Source organism: Aquarana catesbeiana, linkage group LG08, assembly GCF_042186555.1.
Source record: "Aquarana catesbeiana isolate 2022-GZ linkage group LG08, ASM4218655v1, whole genome shotgun sequence".
Classification (NCBI taxonomy): Eukaryota; Metazoa; Chordata; class Amphibia; order Anura; family Ranidae; genus Aquarana; species Aquarana catesbeiana.
This window is the reverse complement of record NC_133331.1, coordinates 209,822,756-209,846,870: the sequence shown is the minus strand read 5'-3', so window position 1 is coordinate 209,846,870 and position 24,115 is coordinate 209,822,756. Positions and strand designations below refer to the sequence as shown.

The following is a 24,115-nucleotide window of genomic DNA, read 5'->3' as shown; positions in this document are numbered from 1 at the left end:
AGATGACACTTCTCTAGCAGTGGGGGTGAATTAGCTCCAAACTGTAAACGTGTAAATAGTGTTTTGTTTTAACTTCAAACAATGTTTAAGGACCTTGCTAATTAGTTTTGTTGGAGAGTTTTGTTTTTCAGGGATGTCTGAAGATGCTTGCATGTGAATAGCAGAAGTCTGAAATTGAATAGTGGTGGAGAATTATGGGAGAAATGCTGAATAGACAATATATCACTATACATGGAATTATAAAGCATTCATGGACTCTCTCGAAATTCATCAAGCAATGGACCTTTTTTTCTTTTTTCTTCAACGCCCTAATTTTTTTAATTTTTCTCCCTTTTCCTGATATATTTTGCTTTTCATTTTTTATTTTTGTTTGTTTTATTTCTTGAACTTTATCTTAAAACCAAAGAGAGGCATTTTAACCTAAAATAATTTTCATAACATCTGTACATATTACATAATGCGTATGGATCAATATATTTGACATCTAAGGTGAGATGCTGCACAATGGCTTGGCATAGCATAAATTATAGTATGTTGGGTGGTTTTCATAAATTTATAAGAGGGGTGAGTGAAATTCATCACTCTAGTCATGATTTGAAACTTTGTTGATTCAGTTGTTTATAATATGCTAAAGGCTATGACATATATGGATGGAAAAGACCTTTCTACCTTTCATGGTGAAGATACTGGCAAGAATTTCCACTGCCGCTTTGTCTGGATAGAAGATCTGATAAACACTGATGACTCTATCTGAACCATTGTGTGGGGGTATATGTATATGTTGGTGTACCATTCAAGTGTAATTATGGACTGAATGATCCAAGTAACTGCTCTATTGGATGCAATGAGGGGTCGGCCTACAGCAAATTACAAAAGCAAATTGTGGCTGGCAATCAACAAATTCTGGTACTTGACAGGTACACAACCCGGTCATCTTTGTTCAAATTGAGGAAATGGAAAGAAGCAGATGTGAATTGTAAAATGCTTGCAAGATGGACTCATGAATGTCAAGTGCAAGAAAATAGTTTAAAGCACAGTTTTTACTGCCATATCCAAACCTTTTGACCTTGAAAGTGAGTGCTGGTACATTGATGGTTCTTCTTACTATAAAGATGAAAGTAGAGTGTTTGCGTAAAAGCATCTTTAAAAATGAAAAGCTTGAGCCTGGAGATGAGAGAATCCTGGACATGTGGATTGGAGTTCCCAGAGCATACCAAGTTTACGTTCAGTGAGATGGTGAGAGATGTGAGAAAGTCAGACCGAAGAATGGACTGTGACATCAGCTCATCTTTGCGCAATATTCAAGATCTTGATGTGATATAATAAGGCCTAACAGCTATATGGGTCACTGACGTTTACCAAATCCTTTTCTAGTCATGGTCTAAAAGTTATATTATCTAATAACTGTTTCATGGGGATGTTTTAGAGGCTGGCGAAGAGAGATGTAACCAGTTTCAACTTCATATTTTATATGAGCCATTGTAAAGCATCCAGTACCTTAAATCGTAATGATATTTTTTGTTGTTTGATTTATGGGTCAGTTCTAGTTGTTAGAACCGACCCAAGTGGGGGTATATGTTGTAATATGTTCACCGATTTATGTGGGACATTGTTGTGTGTATGTACACATGCAGTCAATATTGACCAGGCCAGAATTCAATTGACTGGTTGATTTGTCCAACTGAATTTTAACATATCAAGGGGACTCTTTAATGTGTTAATCTCATGCAAGTCTACCTAGGTGTGTGAGGTGAGGTATGGTCTGGAAACCTAATTGAACATTTCAAAGGGTACATTGTTTAAAGGACCATAGTAGAAGTATTTATTGATGGTAATTAGACTTGACGAGGTAACAATAAGATCAAAGAGTATTTTGGGTTGACCTAGCAGAAACTCCCTCCTAGTGGACTAGTATTTGATAGAGGACATTCAAGCTGGCATTTAGTGTGGGAGTAAGGCTCATCTGTGTGTGGAAGTTAGGCTTGTATGTGTATGAGTGGGGCTTGTCTGTGCATGGCTGGGAACGCACAGGCCTAGGAGATGGGTTTCTGAATTATATTTCCTCTGTCGGATTTCTTTGTCATCTGTGGACTTTGGACTTTGTTCTGTGTTGGAAGTCAATAAAGTGCATCTCTCTGGAAGAATTGGGTTGCTGCGGAAGAGTACTTACATCATCATCATTATAATAATACTTACTTATTAATTATCTATACACCCAATATATATTAATATAGATTAAATCACTACACCAGGACTCCATCAGGCTTAACGACATCCCTGTCATGCTACTCCCGGACCTCTCCCGTCAGACACTAGCCATGAGACGTTCTCTGAAACCCCTTACCTCAATTCTGCAAGAGAGACAAATCAGATACCAATGGCGCTTTCCGTTCCAACTGCGAGTTCAGCACGAGGGCAAGACGGCCATCTTTCGTACCTTAGGAGACCTACCAAGATTCCTGAGCACCCTGGAACTTCCACAGGTTTCCCTACCAGACTGGCCTCTCCCAACTACCACACCTGGTCTACCATTCAGCACGCAATGGCAGAAGACCGGCAGGCAGAAGCGCCCCAGACCCTTACCTCACAAGTCACCAGACGGCTGATGCTCTCTTGTGAAACAGGGGGATACCTGTCTCCAATCCTTTTTTTTTTCCCCTCTCTCTTGCTTTGTCAACAAGAGACGAATCCACTTCTGGACTCCCAGAACTACCAGCACCACATTGTTTACAGACGATGCGCACAAGTTTTTCTAATTTTTTCCTCAGTTCTTTGTTTTTGGTCTCGTAGCGCATCCTCTCATACATACCAGCTTTTCCTTTAATATTTTTCCTTTTTTTTTACTAGTCCATCATGTCTGTGGCTAACTGTTGTTGGTGTGGGGTGGGGGAGGGGGGGACCCTGATTGTGACAAGGGAAGTATATATTTGTTCTAACACTGCTGATGATAAGCCTTAATTTACTATAATCACAATATCGCACTGATGCCTTCCTTCCACACTAAGCTTCACACTAACCCTCCCAGAATATGGGGGGTTGTCACCACCTCCCCCCCCCCCTTCCGCCAATGTGACTCCCTGTACGCTGTTTGAGTACACGGAGGACTTCCGTGCTTCATGAAGCATTTCGACAGCGGTGCGGAAGAAAGGCAGACGTGCCATACTAGGGCCACTACATTACGCCTATGACTAGAGATGTTTGTGAGCGATGTCCTTAGGTTGTTCATGTTTTATGTACGGTGGGGGTCCCGGGACTGGGGGGCGCTCTGTGCGCTTACCACGTTTGAACCCCTCTTAGGACCAATAGTGCTTATTATTGCACTGTTTACGTTATTTAGTATTTTTTTCTATCCAGTTACCATGCGATTTCACCCCATGATTCTTCTCAGGTTACCATTTCATTGTTTTAACCTCCTTTTTCACCTCTATATCTCATGGTGGCTCTCTCTGTCTACATGGTGGATGTGTTTTGTCTTTACAGGTCTAAGGCGGTTTCTGTCCACCTTCTTTGCTTCTCTTACTTCCTCTATCCCTACTCCTTCTCCCTACCCATCCTCTGTTCCCTTCCCCCCTTTCTCCCTCTCCCCCCAGGCAGGGCAGGTCCTGGGTCACGTAGGGGTCATCAGAGTTTTGACGGGAGATCTTAGGCTTGTTCCCACCCCATTACTTTTATGCTTCCCCTAGATCACATTACCTTAGCCTCCTATAATTGCAGAGGTTTTAACACCCCTGAGAAAAGAAGCCAGGTGTTATATCACTTCCATAAAGCCAAGACTCAAATCTTACTACTTCAAGAAACGCACTTTAAGGGTTCGTCCATCCCAGCCTTGAATAACCCCCATTTCCATAAATGGTTCCATAGCACTAATCCACTTACTAAATCCAAAGGAGTGTCTATAGCTTTCCATAAATCCTTCCACCCGGAAGTATTAGATACCCTGATAGACCCTGACGGTCGCTTTATTTTACTCAAACTAAAATCTAACCTTTCTATTTTTACAGTTGCTAATGTATACGGACCAAACCAAGACCAAGGGAGTTTTTTCTCCATGCTTATAGACAAACTAATCTCGTTTGGGGGCCCCTGTTTTATTGTAGGAGGAGATCTCAAAGTGACCTTGTCGCCAGCCGTGGACACCTCCTCGGGTAAGTCAGCTATACCACATTCCACCCTCACACATATCAAATCACTTCTACACTCAGCCCAATTAGTGGATGTCTGGCGAGTCCAACACCCATTCGAGAGAGATTACAGCTGTTATTCGGTCGCTCATAATTCATATAGTTGCATTGACTATTTTCTAGTATCCCAATCCCTACTCGATATCCCTATACAAGCTTCACTGGGTAACATTCTTTGGTCTGATCACGCCCCCGCCCATTTAAGCTTAGCCCATCCGCCTAAAGCACACAAAACATTTTCCTGGCGCCTAAATGACAATTTACTAAAGGATAGCCTTTGTGTGACAGACATCCAGCAGGCAATTCGAAACTTTGTTCATGACCACCGCTCAGATGACACCAACCCCCTTACCAAGTGGGAAGCCCTGAAATGTGTGTTACGGGGAATTTTCATCCAACATGGCACACGATTAAAGAAGGCTAGATCGGCCGATATAGTCAAGCTACTATCATCTATTCACACCTTAGAAAGCACACATAAGAAAGACCTCGCGCATAGTACCTTTGTGGATCTCTCCAATGCCCGCAGAGATTTACTCCGCATTCTAGATGCAAACACCCTTATAGCCAGAGACAAAGGACGAAATCGTCACTACATGCTAGCTAATAAATGCGGACAACACCTTGCTAAGGTCCTACACCCGCGTCCCCCTCGACACCCCATACCATTCATTTGCAACACAAACCAACAAAAGATCAGAACCCCTAGGGGCATTGCAGATGCTTTCCAACACTACTACTCTCAACTGTATAACCTCCCCACACGACCTCAACAATCCCCACGACAAGACGCAGGACAAGACCCACAACCCTCCGACATGGGAAATTATATTTCAGAAACAGCCCTCCCACGAATAGACTCCCCCACTTCCATAGCTCTGGAGGAAGTCCTGACATCTTCAGACTTCCTACTGGCTATTAAAGGATTGAAATCCGGTAAATGCCCGGGACCAGACGGCTTCACGCCCAGATTCTACAAATTATTTGCCCATTTGTTAGCTCCACTTCTCGCAGCGGCGTTTAACTACCTAGATGATGATCATCCCCTCTCCAAATCCCTTCTGTCTGCCACCATCTCAGTAATACCTAAACCCGGCAAAGATCCCTCTCAGTGCACTAGTTATAGACCTATCTCCCTCCTTAATGTAGACGTTAAACTTTTTGCCAAGATCCTGGCCAATCGCCTCTCACCCCTCTTACCCTCCATTATACACAAAGATCAAGTGGGCTTTGTCCCTGGTAGGGAGGCCAGGGACAATACCACCAAAACAATCCACCTAATCTCTTTCATCCGTAAACACAATCTGAAGGCCTGCATCCTCTCTTTTGACGCTGAAAAGGCGTTTGACCGGGTTAACTGGCAATTTCTACGCCTTTCTCTAGAACAGATTGGACTCGGCCCCTCATTTATATCTAGGGTGATGGCGCTTTATTCTCAACCCACAGCCTCTGTATTGGTCAATGGTTCCGCATCAGCCCCACTTGTGATATCCAATGGAACAAGGCAGGGGTGCCCGTTGTCTCCCTTGCTCTTTGTGCTGGTGATGGAGCACTTGGCCACGGCCATCAGGCAAAACAATAACATTATGGGAATACTGACGCCATCATCTGAAGTAAAGCTCTCACTTTATGCAGACGACCTCCTTATCTACATTCAACAACCCCACACCTCCCTACCTTCCTTAATGCAGGAGTTCCGAAGATTTGGAGACTTAAGTAATTTTAAGCTTAATATGTCTAAGACAGAAGCCCTTAACATATCCCTAACTCCCTCTACCCTCACACAATTACGGACCAATTTTCCATTCCAATGGGGAGCAAGGGGCATCTCCTATCTTGGAGTCACCATCCCATCCAACTTAGCCGACCTCTACAACCTCAATTACCCCCCGCTCCTATCCCGAATCCGGAAAGAATTAGATACATGGAATCAGACCCCAATACCGTGGTTTGGCCGTATCAATACATTAAAAATGGATACACTCCCCAAACTTTTATACGTCTTCCAGACGATTCCGATACTTATCCCCCAGCGCTTCTTTGCCTCTCTATGTTCTATGTCTATACGCTTTGTCTGGCAGCAGGGGATGTCTCGTATTCGACATGCCTTGCTGACATACCCTAAAAACCGGGGTGGGGTTGGCCTCCCAGACTTCGAAATGTACCACAGGGCTGCAGTCCTAACTAGGATCCTCGAGTGGTTCCCTCGGCCGTTCCCCAAGGCATCCACTGCCATAGAACAAGACCTCTCCACTTCTGACCTTCGAGCTCTGCTCTGGGGTTATGGTCGAGGGCTCTCTACCCTAACAAATTGCTCTCCATTGACAACTACAGCACTACACTTGTGGTATAGGAAGGGATTATTACCAATTTTATCTACTGACCCCTCACCGCTTACATCGCTCTTTGACCATCCAGACCTCCCTCAGGGTATGGGCGCTAATCTGGTGGGCCCATATTCATGAGACACCTGGCCTACAGCCAACTCATTCATACACCCTAACACGGGTACGCCGGTCCTCCCAGGAGACAGAGGTAATTGGCTCACAGCCTTGCGCATCTCATCCTTTTGCTCTGACCTATTCTCTTCTACCTACACCCATAGACCCCTAACAGACTACGAGCAGCTGTGTTCTCTCTCGGAAACACCCAGGCATCTACTATCCACCATTTACAAACTACTACACTTACTGAATCACGATCAACTGCCACCTTACACGAGGAGATGGGCCACTGACCTAGGCAGGGATCTCTCACCAGATGACTGGCAAAAGTCTTTTCACTTCACACACAAGTCCTCCATTTCTTGCCATATACAAGAGAAAAATTTTAAGCTCTTGGCACGATAGTACAGAGACCCCCAATCGTTACACAAAATTTTCCCCTCTACTGCCACGACCTGTTGGAGATGTGAAGACCCGGAGGGCAATTATCTCCACACATGGTGGAAGTGCAAAGCCATCCAGCCGTTTTGGTCACAGGTTTTTGCCGTGTACAGTAGCCTCTATGATAAACCCACAACGCCCACGCCTGAAATGGCACTGCTATCCATGTTACCAGGTTCAATACCCTCCCAGAAACGATCCCTACTTCGTTTTTTCCTATCAGCAGCTAGACAACTCATACCACTTTACTGGAAAACTACTACTACCCCACCGCTATCCTCCTGGGTCTCTATTGTCAATGATATCATGCGAATGGAGGAGATGATCGCCTTAGATAACGACACCTACGATAAATTCCAAACTATGTGGCTAATATGGATCGAGTACACCACCTCCAATGCCTTGAAAAGTCTGCTAAAGCTACCTGCCTAAATAAATTCAACCTAGAGCGCCCGTTGTGTTGCCCCAGGGCCTGCCAGCCTGACTTGACCCCCCTACCCTTGCCCGTTCCCCACCTTCTTTCCTCTCTCCTTCCCCTCTCTCTCTTTCTTCTTTTCACTACTCTCTCCTTCCCATCCCTTTTATGATACAACAGCAGACGTTGAAATTATGGAACTGTGGTTGTTCAGTAGCATGATTTATATGTTATCCATGGGATTGAATCGGAACCAAACTGGTATACACTCATTCTTATATACTCCACTCTCTATATGTATAAGTTTGTGTACAGACAAATTGTTTTCTACCATGCTAATTGCTACATATTACGTTTTGCCAGTGTTAAATGGCTCTGTATAACCTTGCAAACTTAATAAAAATATATTTGACTCTAAAATTAAGAGAAAAAAACATGTAAAAAAAAAAATGCCTGTCTGAAAGAGCTTTTACAGCTTTATTTGATTTATTATCAGGTCTGTCAGATAGGCAGGCCAAAGCCAACTGAAGGTGAAGATGTACATGAAAGGCAGAAAATGCTGTTGCCAACTGTAACTGTGTGTGCTTAGTGTTGTCAGCCTGCAACAGGAAGTCATGTTACTGTCAGGATCTCCAGGTCAAAAATATTACAACAGATTCACATAAAACAACTTGGCTAAAAAAGTTCTATACAGTGAGGAATACTGCCACACATACTGAAAAATAGATTTTGGCTTTACATCCACTCGGTATTTCTCATAATAGTCACTATTTCTTATGACTAAACGAGAAGCAGTAAAAATGAACACTGGAATCCCTTTCTAATCATGTGTTCAAGATTAAGTTTTCACTACAAATTGTTAGGAGTGATGCACTTTGGTGCACAAACATTTCCATCTTATATTATTGATGTTATCGGTGTTATATTTGCATTGAAGTTTTCTCTTGATTGCAAAACCTTTTGGAAGTTACATTTTGATCTTAAACCCTCATTTTTTAAGCATTTTCAGCAGCTGATTTAATCATTTACTGAGTATGCAGCGGTTTCATCTTTTAATCCTTGCTTGTGTTCCAGTTTAAGCTGCTGCCATAACCACTGCCCCAAATTTGCTGTTATTGGGGGGGCTCTTTTTTTCTTGCAGCATCCTATGAAGCCACCCTTGGATGTAAGGACTACAGTTGTGTCTCCCTACACTATGTGCAACAATAGAAACACATGGCCCTTTAGTCTGGGATGGCCAGACACTCCTCTGTTCCCTAATCAACTCCTCTGTCTGTTTCCTAATCAACAGACTGCACTGTCCACTGTTTCCTCTTTCCTGTGAAGATCATAAGTTCAGGGAAACAGCTTTGGGAGAGAAGGAGCCAGGAGCATAGAAAGTTGTAAACTGCAAGTACTGGGGTAAAATATTTTAACAAATAGTTTACTGGGGAACCTATGGTTAGTTTAATGCTCAGACAGTGGCTGCATCCAATCAGTTTGGGTATTCAAACATCCATACCATCAATTTTTCAGCTGACTTTGAATTTTCAATCAAGTTTTGTCAAGCCAGGGTGGTACCGACAAGAATATAAACAAAGAAGTCAGTGCTGCTACCCATACATCACATAGAAAGCAGAGCTCCCGGGTGCATGATCCACAGTCGCTGGCTGACTAGAGAAATGAGGAAAAGATGATCCGCACTCCGGTGATTGCTCTTAAAAAATTTTGTATTTATTAACAAGCCACAGTGACCAAACGCAAATGAGAACTGTTGATGCCTTTCAGCTTATAAGGTCTTAGGCCCCTTTCACACGATCGGACCGTTCAGGTCCGCCTGTCAGTTTTGACGGCGGACCTGAACAGTCGCTCTATGTTAGTCTATGGAGCGTCAGATGTCAGCGGAGACATGTCCGCTGACATCCGACCCCGTCCGATCCGCTAACAGCAGACGGATGGCTCTACTTTCAGGTCCGTCGCTGGCGGATCGGATCGGGTGAGATCGGATGAAAACGGACATGCTGTCCGTTTTCATCCGATCCCTTCATAGGCGGCAGCGGCGCCTGACAAGCCCCTCCCCGCTCAGTGAGCAGAGAGGGACCTGTCATCCGCCGGCTCAGCGGAGATCAACGGACTGATCTCCCGCTGAGCTGGCGGACCGAGGCGGGCTCCTTAGAAACGGAGTCCGCCTCGTGTAAAAGGGGTCTTAGTCATAACCCAAGACCGACAAGACCACCCACAGCTCAAATTGACTGAATTGTCAGAAATTCAGCTGAGTATAGCCAGCTTTAGGCTTTGAGGCCTCATCATCACTATCAGAAAAGACTATGCCACAGGTCAGTGAGATATAGCATGACTATTATCATTGTCCTTGGTTCCCAGCGTAGATCCAGCCAGGTAATCTAGGATATTGAACAAACTATACCATACATGTACCTTGTCATCAAGGAAAATCTCCCCTGTAAAGTAGGGCTGAAATTCTTCTACTTCAGTTCCAATCTTTTCCTTCACCACAGCATATAGCGGGATTTCAAGCTGGTCAAGATCTGACTTAAGTGACGACAACCCTGCAGCCTCCTGTAATGCCACAAAAGCAATTTTTTTTTTTTAAAAAAGGTACATAAACAAAACATACTAAATTATTATGATAATAAACCATAACTGCTTCCCGCATGACAAATAATTACACATTCCTTAACTAAACTATGACATATTGGGGTTGATATACTAAAACTGGAGAGTGCAAAATCTGGTGCAGCTCTTCATAGAAACCAATCAGCTTCCAGGTTTTACTGTCAAAGCTTAATTTAAAAAGCTGAAATGAGGAGCTGATTGGCTACCACCAAGATTTGCACTCTCCAGTTTTAGGCCAGGTTCACACTGTTCCGGCAGGGAAGTCGTACGACTTCCGCTCTGATTTTGCCCTACGACTTCATGTCCGACTGCCATGCGACTTTAATTAATGGGATTCCGACTTTGATCCGACAAAACCAGGCCCTTTAGGTCTGAATGAATGTTAAGGGGGGGACCCCACGCCAAAATTAAAAATTAAAAAAAATGTTGTGGGTTCCCCCTAAGACCATACCAGACCCTTTGCTCTGGTATGGATTTTGAGGGAAAACTCCACACCAGGTCCATACCAGACCCTTATCTGAGCATGCAGCCTGGCAGGCCAGGAAAAGGGTGGGGCAATCGATCGCCCCCGCTCCTGAACCATACCAGGCCACATGCCCTCAACATGGGGGGGTGCTTTGGGGCAAAGGGGGCTCTGCACCCCCCAAATCACCTTGTCCCCTTGTTGATATTGACAAGGGCTTCTTCACCACAAACCTGGCCGGCAGTTGTGGGGGTCTGCAGGTGGGGGGCTTATCGGAATCTGGAAACACAGATACCCAGGCCACAAGCCCTCAATATGGGCCCCCAACCCTACCCCAAAGCACCCTGTCCCCATGTTGATGGGAACAAGGGCCCCTTCCTGATAACCCTGGGCGGTGGTTGTGGGGGTCTGCCAGTGCGGGGGTTTATCAGAATCTGGAAACCCCCTTTAACAAGGGGGCCCCCAGATCCCGGCCCCCCACCCTATGTGAATGAGTATGGGGTTTAAAGTTTAAAAAAATAAAAAAACCAGTACACAGGTTTTTGACAAAGTCATTTAGTAAAGTAGCTCCTGCATGTCTTCTCTCTCTGATTTCTTTTCCCTCCGGTTCTTCTCGCTGCGCTAAGGTCTTCTTCCTTTGCCAGTTCTCCCTCTGGTTCTTCTCTCTCTGCCATTTTTTTTTTTTTTTTAGTGTGGGGTTTTTCCACAAAATTCATACCAGACCTCAAGGGCCTGGTATGGAATTGGTGGTGGGGGGGAACCCCACGCCGTTTTTTTCTATTTATTTTGGCATGGGGTTCCCCTTCAAGATCCTCAGAGCAACAAGTCGCACACCAAAGTCGGATCAGTTTAGATGATGATCTGACTTTGATCAACATCATTGAAGTCAGACCAAAGTCGGATCAAAGTAGCGCAGGAACCTCTTTTAGCCTGGGTTCACGCTAGCGCAATCTCAGAGAATGCATAAGACTTTGCCAGGAAGGGAGGGGGGATGATTCATAAGAAGGCCAATGAGAGCTGCAGGGCTGCAAAGCTTGAGGTATGCCTCTGTGTGTCTGTGTAAATCCAGGAAGTGAACAGGCAGCAGCTTCAGCTGCCCACAGTTAAAATGGCAGCAGCCAGACTCAGTGGAGGGAGATTCCTGCAGCATATTTGGCAAGTACAGAATCAAAGTATATATGAAATAATATGCAAAGTGGTTGGAGGGGAGTTTCAGAATGGCAAAGATGTTTTTATTACAAATTATGTAGGCAGACTGCAATTCTACTTTAAGATGACTCTCATAGTGGAATCATTGATTTATACACATCATGCTTCAAAAGTCGGAGAGTATGTTGCACCATTGTGAACCGGGCCTAAGCAAATCAACCCCATGGTCTTTATAAGTTTATTCTATTACAAGAAAAATACTTTTTTCAAGCACACTAAATCACCATTATGTTTTATCCTTAGCTGACTTCTATTTTGTACCACTTACTGTATGTAAACTGTGTTCAATGTTTTTTGTTTTAAATGCTTTTTTTCTTTTTTTTTTTTTTTTTTTTTATACACATACAACATAGTTAAAATATAAAGCCTACAAAACAAGAATCCCTGTTTTTTTCAGCTACCTTCACAGAACTATACGTGAGAAGTTCACCCCAGGTTACTAAGTTAAGAATTTACTAGTGGGATTGTTTACCAAGTTCCCTCTGAATGAGTGGATTTCTGACATGCTTTTTACTGACGTGCCTTTTTGTTGTCATAATCTCAGGTCTTTAGCGTATTAATATAGAAACACCGGTAATATCTTGCACAGTTCTTAAAATAAATCTGTTTCAGAATGTAATTTTTCTGGTATGTAAGCTATAAAGGGAACTCATAGTACCTGTTCTAGAAGTTGCTCAAGGAAATCAACTGCTAGTAGGATAACCCAAACAAATCGCTATGGTATGAATTGTTAGGCTCAGCAGAGTTTGAGCCATTTTACATTGTACAGTATGTACATTTTTGTGAATCTGTATGGAAAATATTCATATTTTATCAATGTTATGAATCACTTCAGGCATCGTCTAAAGCCTTTTGGATACAAATGCCTTGAGTAAATTCTTGGTCAGGAGGTGCAAGAGCATGACTTAAGGCCCGTTCACACCAGCAGCTGCATTAGAGCGTGGTGCGCGGGCGGCAGGGCTGCATCACACTGTTTACTTTTGTTGGGGGGGGAACTTTATTAAAAATGTCACAAAGTTCATTAGGCTCTACTGGCCCCAATGTGGTGCAGTGGATTGCATGGATTTTTCCACAGATGCACTGGAATAGTGTTGTACTAGCAGATATTGGGGGTGGAGGATCGGCTCTCTCTTTTTTCCCCCTTTCTTCTTTCTTTACTTTGTGGAAGTGGTTTTTGGGGGATATTCCCCATAAGGAAAGACATTATGGATAGAGGGCATAAGTGAATAACCTATGTTTGGGCAGCTCTAAAAATTGTATATAATATAACAGCTTATACTGAGGCCGAAGAAACCTTGTGAATGATTTTGAAAAAAAAAATATATAATAATAATAATAATAATAATATATATATTTTTTTTTTAAGTACTGTATATACTCAAGTATAAGCCGAGTTTTTCAGCACATTTTTTTGTGCTGAAAGTGCCCCCCTTGGCTTATACACGAGTCATGCACTTTTCTGCAGCAAAAAATGTCATTTTCTGAACCAACTTTGGGGCCCCGTATCTCGGGGTCCCTTGGTGCTAGGAACCCCAAATTTGGTTCCTAGCACCAAGTGGCCCCGTGATACTGGGCCCCAAAGTCGGTTTGCGAAATGTTATTCTCTGCTGCAGAAAAGTGATTGACATTTTCTGAACCGACTTTGGGGCCCCGTATCTCGGGGCCACTTGGTGCTAGGAACCCCAGCTTTGCATATATTGTGGTGCTAGTTCCACTGGGTTTGCACACCAAATATGGGTTGCCTAGCACTAAGTGGCCCCAAGATACGGGGCCCCAAAATCAGTCAACTGTGTCCATCTGCAGCAATGTCATTTCGGGACCCTTTGGGTCCAGAGACCCCAAATTTTGGCTGCAGCTAGGGGACATCCAGGAACCCTTAACTACTGAGTTTGAAGTTCCGGGGACCTATGGCTGCAAATGGGCACAATGAGGCTGCAAATGGGCATTGTTGACCCTCTTTTCCACTTACAGTAGCTGCGCATTTCTCACCCCAGGCTTATACTCGAGTCAATACGTTTTCCCAGTTTTTTGTGGTAAAATTAGGTGCCTCGGCTTATATTCGGGTCGGCTTATACTCGAGTATATACGGTAATACACATTTTAATACTAATAAAAATTAAAGTCCATTTCAAACTAAATGTCCAGCAAAGATTATCCTATGAGTGAGACAATGCTGCTGTGTGATTTCAGTGCCGTCCTGACAGCAATGTCAGTTACAGTAGAGCTTCTCAGATTGCATTTGACAGGTGGAACGGAGTCTTTAATCCTCAAAATGCTGACCCACACTGCTGCAACTGCATGCATTGCGCAATATTGCACTGTAGTGCATAGCTTTCATGGTTCCCTGATACCTGTATTACATATTTATCTAGGACTCTCAGTTAAGTTTACAGAAGTCATGAAGTAAAGAACACTGGACATTATAATAACGCTAGTAGCTTTGCAGTGAGTTTTTCAACGTTTTTGCAATATCGGTTTTTAGCCTTTTTTGCATTTTTGAGCGTTAGCATTTTTTAATGTTTTCTTTTTTTTTTTCCCCAATGGATCAAAAATATTAAAAAAACACTGCTGAGCCATATTTTTGAGTGTTTATCTGCGTTTTTGGCCGTTGTTAGGTGTTTTTTGACGTTAGTGTTTTTACAGCTAAAAACAGCTGAAAAACTCTTCTCAGAGCCCATTAGTTTTGGGGTTTTTTTACAGCCAAAAAAACATCCCAGCCAAAAACAGTTGATAACAGACCATCTGTGCATGGACACACAGGATAACATGCTGGAGAGTTTATTGACTGTAGAAAAAAAACGTCTAAAGCCAAAAACAGCTGCTGTAAAAACATCCAAAAACGTTCAGTGTGCATGAGGCCTAATTGTTAAAGAGAAAGCAAGGTTTGCTTGTGTAGGGCTCACTTCTGTGCCTCTCCCTTCTCTGTGCACGTCTGTGCTCTCCTTCTCATCACTCCTGTGGAGCATGCGACTCTCATCACTTCTTCTCACCAAGGAGTGCAGGGTGCATGAACAGCCAATCACTGGGCAACAGCCCTATCACATGCCAGTGGGGATACAATACTTTTAGCTGTGTAAGCTCTGGCCAGAGCGATTTTGTGCTTACATGGTTTTTTTTTCTTGCTTTGCAAGTGAATGTAGCAATGTGTCAAAGGGAAAATCAGTATAACATGGGCAAAGGGCTGGCATTTAAAGAGGACTAAGAAAATTAGTAGAGGTCTCTCGGAAGTGGGCACGGGTACCTGTCAAAAACATGTACCTGCTCCCCCCCCCCCCGAAAGGTGCCAAATGTGGAATCGAAAGGTGGGGGGCTGATAAGCAGAGCTTCCACTTTTGGATGGAACTCCACTTTAAAAGAACTTGTTGCTTTGCTCTGCGTGGGACTTTAATATCCTTACATTGTAGTGTACACAGCACAATATTCCTATTATAATATTAGATTATAATGAACACAGGTAAGTAATGAATACAAAAGATTGATATGTAACGTATGTTACTAGTCATTTACCTCTCTGCACAAAAAACATCCAGGTCTTCGTACAGCCATTATCACGGCTCCATTCCGCTCCCACAGTTCTTTAGCTTTGAAAGTCCTTGATTCTGTAGAGAAATGGGCAAGTTTAAGTTCCATTGTCTATCATTTTAATAGAGTTTCTGTGGTCAAAATGTAAAGTCACATATTCATTTCCATGTTGTATTTCACCGATTTCTAACTTACTCCTATCAATCTGACTGATCTTGAAATGAGTAAACTTACTTTGTGAAGACCTCCCACACACATTTACTTGAACTTCCTTGAATTCGGTGACACGTAGTCACTATGCCCTGTGAGTAGGCACTGCTGTGTCACACATTTTAGAGACCTTCCATGTTGAACTATGAGTAAGGCCTTGACAGGCTGGAACGCATTAGTGTTGGCTCTGTTTGGAACATGTGTACTCTTTGGATGAAATAAAGATACATTTTATTCGTCCTCACCTAACTGCCAACTTTATTCACATGGAAGACTGGGTGAAGACTGCAAGTCAGGCATGGTGAGTGGAAACAGAGCTCTTGCTGGCCCTGACTGAATGATTGGGTTGCAGTGCCATTATCTTGTATACAAATTTCACAGAGCCTGCCTTTTGAACTAGGAGCTGAGAGGAGGAGTCTCAGGAGGCGGAGTCAGTACAGGAATCATGGCTTGCAGGCAGCAAGGTGCCATGGGATATGTAGTCCATAAAAAGTGAAAGTAAACAGCAGAGGAGAAGCTGTATAGCATGCAATTCCAGGAGCTTGTATAAAGAGATGGCCAGCAGACAGGAGGAACTTACAACATTAAAAGGCATTTTTTCAAGTAGATGTATGTTGGATTATCAAATATAACAATTGTTTGTATTGCTATTATAATGCAGATGTTATAAAATAAAAGTGTATGCTCAATATTGCTGCATGCTTTTGTACCTCTTCTCCCCCAAACTCTCATTGCCATCTTGCCTCATAGATACCAACAGGGAATGGCCTCTTCCAATGGCTGGCTTCTTTGCGCCACAGCAATGTATAAACAATGTCAGGGCCACAAGTATTATGAAGTGGCCCCATGGAGATTGCGAGCCCCTAGGACAGTTTGTTAAAATTAATTAAAACCTATTTTAGTCGTTGCTAGAGTCTTTTGTACTGGGCAGTTTCTTGGCTTTCCTTTCGTCTGTTTCAGGTACCCCTTTCCTGTATCTAGGCAGGATTTCAGCTTACAACTGTCGCTAGGCATATGAGCTAATTGCTCGTCTTCCTTGGATTGGCTATGGTCTTTTGAAGGGAAACCTGTCATCCAATCCGGATACTCACTCACATTTAAATATCTACTTCCTGAGATCATTTTCAGCAGATAGATCTTCAATCAAGACCAGGTCTCCCGATTTCCCTTAGTCACAGCTATACTTTTTGGGGGTAATGTCGCCCATTATAATAACCACTTTACCTCCAGAATATTTACCCCCCTTCATGACCAGGCCATATTTTGCTTTTTTACACTGAGTTACTTTAACTGACAATGAGCGGTCATGCAACGCCGTACACAAATGAAATTTATATATTTTTTTCCCCCACAAATAGAACTGTCTTTTGGTGGTATTTGATCACCACAGATTTTAATTTTATCTTTTGCGCTATAAATACGGTAACTTTCTGCTATAAAACATATCCAATAAAAAAAAAAAATGTAAAAAAAATCGAATTTCTTCCTAAATATAGACAAATATGTACAGTGCATCCGGAAAGTATTTACTTCACTTTTTCCACATTTTGTTATGTTACAGCCTTATTCCAAAATGGATTCAATTCAATTATTTTCCTCAAAATTCTACAAACAATACTCCAGAATGACAACATGAAAGAAGTTTGTTTGAAATCTTTGCAAATTTATTAAAAATGAAAAATGCAAAAAAAAAATCACATGTACATAAGTATTTACAGCCTTTGCCATGACACTCAAAATTGAACTCAGGTGCATCCTGTTTCCACTGATCATCCTTAGTACCGGTTCACACAGGGGCAACTTGTCGCCTGACAAGTCGCCTCCCGTTCTGTACAATGGAACCGTTCTAATAGGAGCGACGCAAGTCGCTCCGACTTAGAAAAAGGTTCCTGTACTTCTTTTGGGGCGATTTGAGGCGACTTGCATAGACTATACAGAAGTCGTTTTGCAAGTCGTCGTGGATGTCGTGTGCAGGTCGCCTCGGTGAGGCGACCTGCAAGTCGTGCCGCCCCTAGTGTGAATCGAGCCTTAAGATGTTTCTACAACTTAATTGCAGTTCACCTGTGGTAAATTCAGTTGATTGGACATGATTTGGAAAAGCACACACCTGTCTATATAAGGTCCCACAGTTATGGGCTCTTTCACACGGACGATCCGTATGTCCCGTTTTCATCCTTCCGTTTTCGGATGAAAAACGGACATACATGTATCCCTATGGAGCGTCGGATGTCAGCGGTGACATGTCTGCTGACATTCGACCCGCTCCGATCCGAATAAGTGTAAAACCCTACTTTTCCATCCGTTTTCGGATCGAATCGGGTGACGACAGACTCTACGGTCCGTCATCATCCGATCCCCCATAGGGGAGAGCGGCGCTCTGACAGGTCCGTCGCTGCACAGTGTGCAGCGACGGACCTGTCATCTTCCTGCTCAGCGGGGATCGGCGGAGCGATCCCCGCTGAGCAAGCGGGTGTTCACGGGGTGGATCATCACTGATCCGCCCCGTGTGAAAGAGCCCTAACAGTGCATGTCGGAGTGAAAACCAAGCCATGCAGTCCAAGGAATCGTCTGCAGACCTCTGAGACAGGATTGTATTGAGGCACAGATCTGGGGAAGGGTACAGAAAAATTTCTGCACCATTGAAGGTCCTAGTGAGCACAGTGGCCTCCATCATCCATAAATGGAAGAAGTTTGAAACCACCAGGACTCTTCCTAGAGTAGGCCGTCTGGCTAAACTGAGCGATCGGGGAAGAAGGGCCTTAGCCAGGGAGGTGACCAAGAACCCGATGGTCACTCTGACAGAGCCCCAGCGTTTCCCTGTGGAGAGAGGAGAACCTTCCAGAAGAACAACCATCTCTGCAGCATTCCACCAACCAGGCCTGTATGGTAGAGTGGCCAGATTGAAGCCACTCCTCAGTAAAAGGCACATGACAGCCCGCCTGGAGTTTGCCAAAAGGCACCTGAAGGACTCTCAGACCACGAGAAACAAAATTCTCTGGTCTGATGAAACAAAGATTGAACTCTTTGGCCTGAATGGCAAGTGTCATGTCTTGAGGAAACCAGGCACTGCTCATCACCTGGCCAATACCACCCCTACAGTGCTGTGGGAATGTTTTTTAGCAGCAGAAACTGGGAGATTAGCCAGGATCGAGAGAAAGATGAATACAGCAATTTACAGAAACATCCTCGATGAAAACCTGCTCCAGAGCCCTCTGGACCTCAGACTGGGACGACGGTTCATCTTCCAACAGGACAAGCATACAGCCAAGATAACAAAGGAGTGGCTACAGGACAACTCTGTGAATGTCCTTGAGTGGCCCAGCCAGAGCCCAGACTTGAACCCAATTGAACATCTCTGGAGAAATCTGAAAATGGCTGTGCTCCCCATCCAACCTGATGGAGCTTGAGAGGTCCTACAAAGAAGAATGGGAAAATAGCATCATACTCAAAAAGACTTGAGGCTGTAATTGGTCCAAAAGGTGCTTCTACAAAGTATTGAACAAAGGCTGTGAATACTTATGTACACAGGATTTTTTTGTTTTTATTTGTATTAAATTTGCAAAGATTTCAAACAAACTTCTTTCACATTGTCATTATGGGGTATTGTTAGTAGTGGTAATGTTGAGGAATATAATGAATGTAATCCATTGTGGAATGAGATTGTAACATAACAAAATGTGGAAACAGTGAAACGCCCTGAATACTTTCTCGATGCACTGTATTCTGCTACAAATTTTTGGTAAAAAAAAATCCTGAATAAGAGTTTATTGATTGGCTTGCACAAAAGTTATAGCATCTACAAACTATGGTATACTTACTGGAATTTTTATTTTATTATTATTCATACTAGTAATGGAAGTGATCAGCAACTTATAGCGGACTGCGATAGTATGGCAGGCAATCTGATACAAAACTAACTGACGCTTTGTAGGAACCAGTGACACTAAATATCAGTGCTAAAAATATACACTGTCACTGTACTAATGACACTGTCTGGGAAAGGGTTAACATCTAGGGCGATCAAAGGGTTAAATGTGTGTCTAACAGTGCTTGGTGCATTTACTGTGTGCTCTTTTTACTAAGGGATGAGCAGGGAAACAAAAACTGGCACATCCCCACTGACAGGACAGAGCCTTGTATTGTTTACATTCAGACCTCTGTCCTATCATCCTCTTCGCCGATCAGTGGGTGCCAGTGGTCAATTACTGGCCGGCACCCGCTGATCTCGCCCCCTACGTTCAGCTTGAGTCTTAGTGACTGAGCTTTGGTTTGTGAGGTTTATTTTAAAAATACTTATTGTATTTTATTTCCATCCATTTTTATTATAGTATAGTTTGTTAATATTGATACATTTTTAAGAGAGGTTGATGAATTTCACGGCCTAATATTTCGAAAAGATTGGTTTGTCTTTCGTTGTCTCATTTAATGAACCTTTTCCTATTTCAAGAGGCTTTCTTATATTTGGTTAAAGGGGTGCTTATGAGGTCTGAAATCCCATGACATTTTTCCACAAGATCTCCCAGTTTCGTTGAGAGAGCTTCCTAGAAAACACTGATGATGTAGTATTGCTGGGTGGCCAGGGCTAGGTCATAGTCCCTTGGGAAAGGCAGAAGTAAAGGGTTGATATTGTAAGTTTCCAGAAAACTGGATTTGAAGAAAATGGTTTGTCTTGTTAGAGCGGCATGCAACTGCTCCTCTTTAATTCTTTCTTGAAGAAGAAAATGAATTACGACTGTGGCCTAATCTTCTCAGAAGTGTTCATAAACTTACAAATTAAAGCCAAGCTCTATTGATTTTTTATTTTATTTTGTGTTACAGGGAAAAATCAGATCCTTTGTGATTTGTTAACTAAGTCCCTGTTGTAGAGATCTTCAATCAAATCCTCTCAGGACAAGAAGTGATGGCATATCTCTCAAGAGAAAAGACAAAAACATCCTGAGGGGAATTCAATAAGAAGTTACAACACTTTTCTAGCAGTATGGAAAATGGCCTACACCTATTTCAGAAAAGCACTGTAACAGTGCAGAAGACCGAACACATGTGCCATATTCAGGTGGTTCCTAATTCCAGCAATTTAGGAATCTGTCCCTATGGTTATAACAGACCATCATAAAGATTGATAAAGATTACCATCAGTTCTCAGAAAAAAATGTCAGTTTTAAGGGAACCACTGATCTGGTATATAGAAAGATACCTGGGCTCATAGGGAGGAGTTTTGTGCTAGAAAGCGGTCAGAACTGTGACAACTTCCTGCACAGGGATCATGGTGGCTATGTTTCCAGCGACCAACGGCATCCTAACAACCAATGACTCCCTCACTCGTTCAGCTGTCAGCTGAGGGATTCCATGGCACAAACTTGAATGTAAACAAATGGGCGGAGATGCTTGCCGACATCATTACCCAAATATAACATTGACTTGGCCATATTTGGGTAATGACAGGAAACTTCTAACTAGTAGTTAAATGAGGTCAGGGGTGCTTCAATGGTTGATATGATGATGCCAGCTGCACAGCCGACAGCATCTAGCAACCAATGATGTTGTACTAATAGGGCCAAACATGTACTGGAAGACAAGAGTGTCTGCGATTGGACATTCTAACCTCAACCCCACCATGCTTCTGACCAATAAGTGTCATGCACAGGATTCTAAAGAGTGTTGTAGATCCTCTTTCTTAATTCCCCAGCCTATGTACTATCAATATAGTTCTGCTAATATATTTATGCATACATTTTATTAACTATTATTTATATTTATCCATACATTTTATCAACTATTATTTATAGCATAAAACTGTATTTATTTATACTCTTTATCATTTTTTTTGTATCCTCAATAGAATCTAATTTTTATTATCTCATTATATTTTGCTATTCATTTTGATCTTATAAAATATATTACATATACACTATGCTGTATATACACACTATGATTATTTTGTATATAACATTGCATTTAAGTTATGTGCTAGGACAAGGTGCCTTCTTAACCACTTCCAGCCCAAGCCAATTCTGGCACTCCTCTCCTACATGTAAAAATATTTTTTTCTTTTGCAAGAAAATTTACTCAGAACCCCCAAATATTATATATGTTTAAGACCCTAGGGAATAAAATGGCGGTTGTTACAACTTTTTATGTCACACGGTATTTACGCAGCAATTTTTCAAATGCGTTTTTTTGGGGAAAAAATCTGTTTCATAAATAAAGAAAGAACAAAAAACACTAAAGTTAGCCCGATTTTTTTTGTATAATATGAAAGATGATGTTACGCCAAGTAAATAGATACCTAACATGTAACGCTTTATAATTGCGCACACTTGTGGAATAGTGCCAAACTTCGGTAAAAATCTCCATAGGGGACACTTTAAACATTTTTGCAGGTTACCAGTTTAGAGTTACAGAGGATATCTTGGGCTAGAATTATTGCTCCCATGTTCGTGGCGATATCTCACATGTGCGGTTTGAACGCCGTTTAGATTTGCGGGGGCGACATTCGAATGCATTCCCTTCCGAGTGTGAGCACGCAGGGACGGGGGCGCTTTAAAAAAAATTTTTTTTTTTGTTTTTACACTTTCCCTGTAAATGTTTTTTTTTTTATCACTTTTATTCCTATTACAAGGAATGTAAACATCCCTTGTAATAGGAATAGGGCATGGCAGGTCCTCTTTACAGAGAGATCTGGGGTCTCTAAGACCCCCCATTTCTCCTCTAGGCCACTGGCTGATTCATTCTTGAAGCACCGGAAGGTGGTGGGAGGAAAGGAACATCCCCACCCGCCACCTATAAAAACAACTGAACAGCCGCTATGATTGTTTTTAATTTGCATGGAATCGCCGTCAGAAAAGAATGATATCTGAATGATGCTGCTATCTCCAAAGTCCAGGATGTCATATGATGTCCTACGGATGGGAAGTGGTTAAAAAGATCCATATCTTACATTATTTTATGTTATCTTATACCTCAGCCTTGTTGAAAGGGGTGGATACTGAGCCGCAGAAACACGTTGGTTTTTTGTTTTGACATCGTCTTGTGTGCAATAACAAATTAAAGAACTTGTTTTATATCTTTGGCACTTTTTTTCACACAATTAGACTAGTCCTGGGACCCCCCAAGAATAATCAAGCCAACAGAGAGCTGCCTCCAAAATTTCGATCTAAAGTCGTTTCCCTCCTGTTTTGGATCCAGCGCTCTACCAACATGTCTATTATTGAAAACCAAGCACAATGAACCTCAAAAATGTTTTTATTTCTATCTGTGCCTTTCTGTCCATGTGATAACCACTCCTCTGTATTTCTAGTACGGGTGCCATAAGAAGAATCTCCCAATTAACTCCACAGACAGAAATAACAGCCTAATATTTAATACAAAAAAATTTCAACTATTTTTCATTCTGTCCAAAAAAAAAATTTTAGTTTCGGATAGGGTGGGGAATGGTTAGAACCCCTGTCAGGTTTTTTACTACTATCCAATGCTGTTAAAGAGACATGTGACAATTGCTTGCCCAGGTAGTGAAGGAAAATCTCAAGGATACAGACAGCAATAAAAAGCTCACAAGGGATTATGCCAATTTATCTGGTTAAAAAAACTTCACCAAGACAGTAGATGAGAAGGAAACCTCTCTAACAAACCTCTAATTATCAGGAAAGGCCACAGAGGAGCTCTAACACTTCCCCACTCTATCCAAAGCTAACATACACATTACGGCTGGATATAGAATGAAAAACAGAACAAGCAATTCTGTTGCAGGAGAGGAGCCGGTACTACTGTGTAACACTTGACGGTACAAAACTCTCTCAATCAACATTAACGGCTAGTAATCCTTATGCTGCTAGCACTGGTAAATAGATAGATCCCCATGATTAAGCTTCAACGGGCGGAGCGAAACACATTGTGGGTGTGGCCTGCACATTGTGGGTGTGGCCTGGATGGAGTCCAGGCTGAGGCTGCCAGTCATCTTACTTCACACACGTGGGTCTGCTTCATGATGTGCGGCTTATGAACCTTTTCCTTTTAAATCGATAGGAAGGTATAGGAAGGAAGGTTTCTTGTTTTAAACTTTTTTCTTTTTACATTTTGTCAATTGCGTCCTGGCTTCTTACCTAGGCCAAAATGATGTCATACATCCCAGGAGTTTTCAAGGGCCATTCTCTTCTATGTACACACTGAAAGAACAGATTTAGTGTCCAAAGAAAAAAAAAAAAGCTAAAAAGGTGCCCTTGTGGTTGAAACAACACTTAGCAAAAGAGAAAAGAGAGCTTGGGCCCAAACTATGAAGACTGTATTTTGAACCATTTGCAAAGTCTGGATAGAGTAGAGAAACCCAAGATTGTTTTTTGCTGGGTGTGCAAAATGGAAAGCACCAAATGCAGAAACGTATAAAGTCCATACCCTTTGGAATTTTGATTGTTGTATGGGCAGGGAGGTTGTACAGAAGTCAATCGATTGACTTCTATACAGCCACAATGTCAGATGCTAAGCCGACAGTGCTGATCAGTGAATTTTAAGGGCGGGGGAAGTCTCTACACATTGAAGGTGTGGATGGGGGAATCGAGTCAGTTTTCTTTGTGCAACTCGCTATCATCTATGGGCTGGCATATTAAACCAACCTCACTGTGTA

The 24,115-nt window shown here is 42.5% G+C and overlaps 1 protein-coding gene across 1 annotated transcript in view; it reads right to left on the bottom strand.

The window, feature by feature from the left end:
* The window catches only part of PRXL2A (peroxiredoxin like 2A), a 108,342-nt gene that overhangs the window by 21,399 nt on the left and 62,828 nt on the right, over nucleotides 1-24,115 (bottom strand). Inside the window, exons 3-4 of the mRNA XM_073596878.1 lie at nucleotides 15,274-15,365; nucleotides 9,897-10,037 (exon numbers count right to left, since the gene is read on the bottom strand). Coding sequence (XP_073452979.1) covers nucleotides 9,897-10,037; nucleotides 15,274-15,365 — 233 coding nt within the window. The remainder of the gene's footprint in view (nucleotides 1-9,896; nucleotides 10,038-15,273; nucleotides 15,366-24,115) is intronic.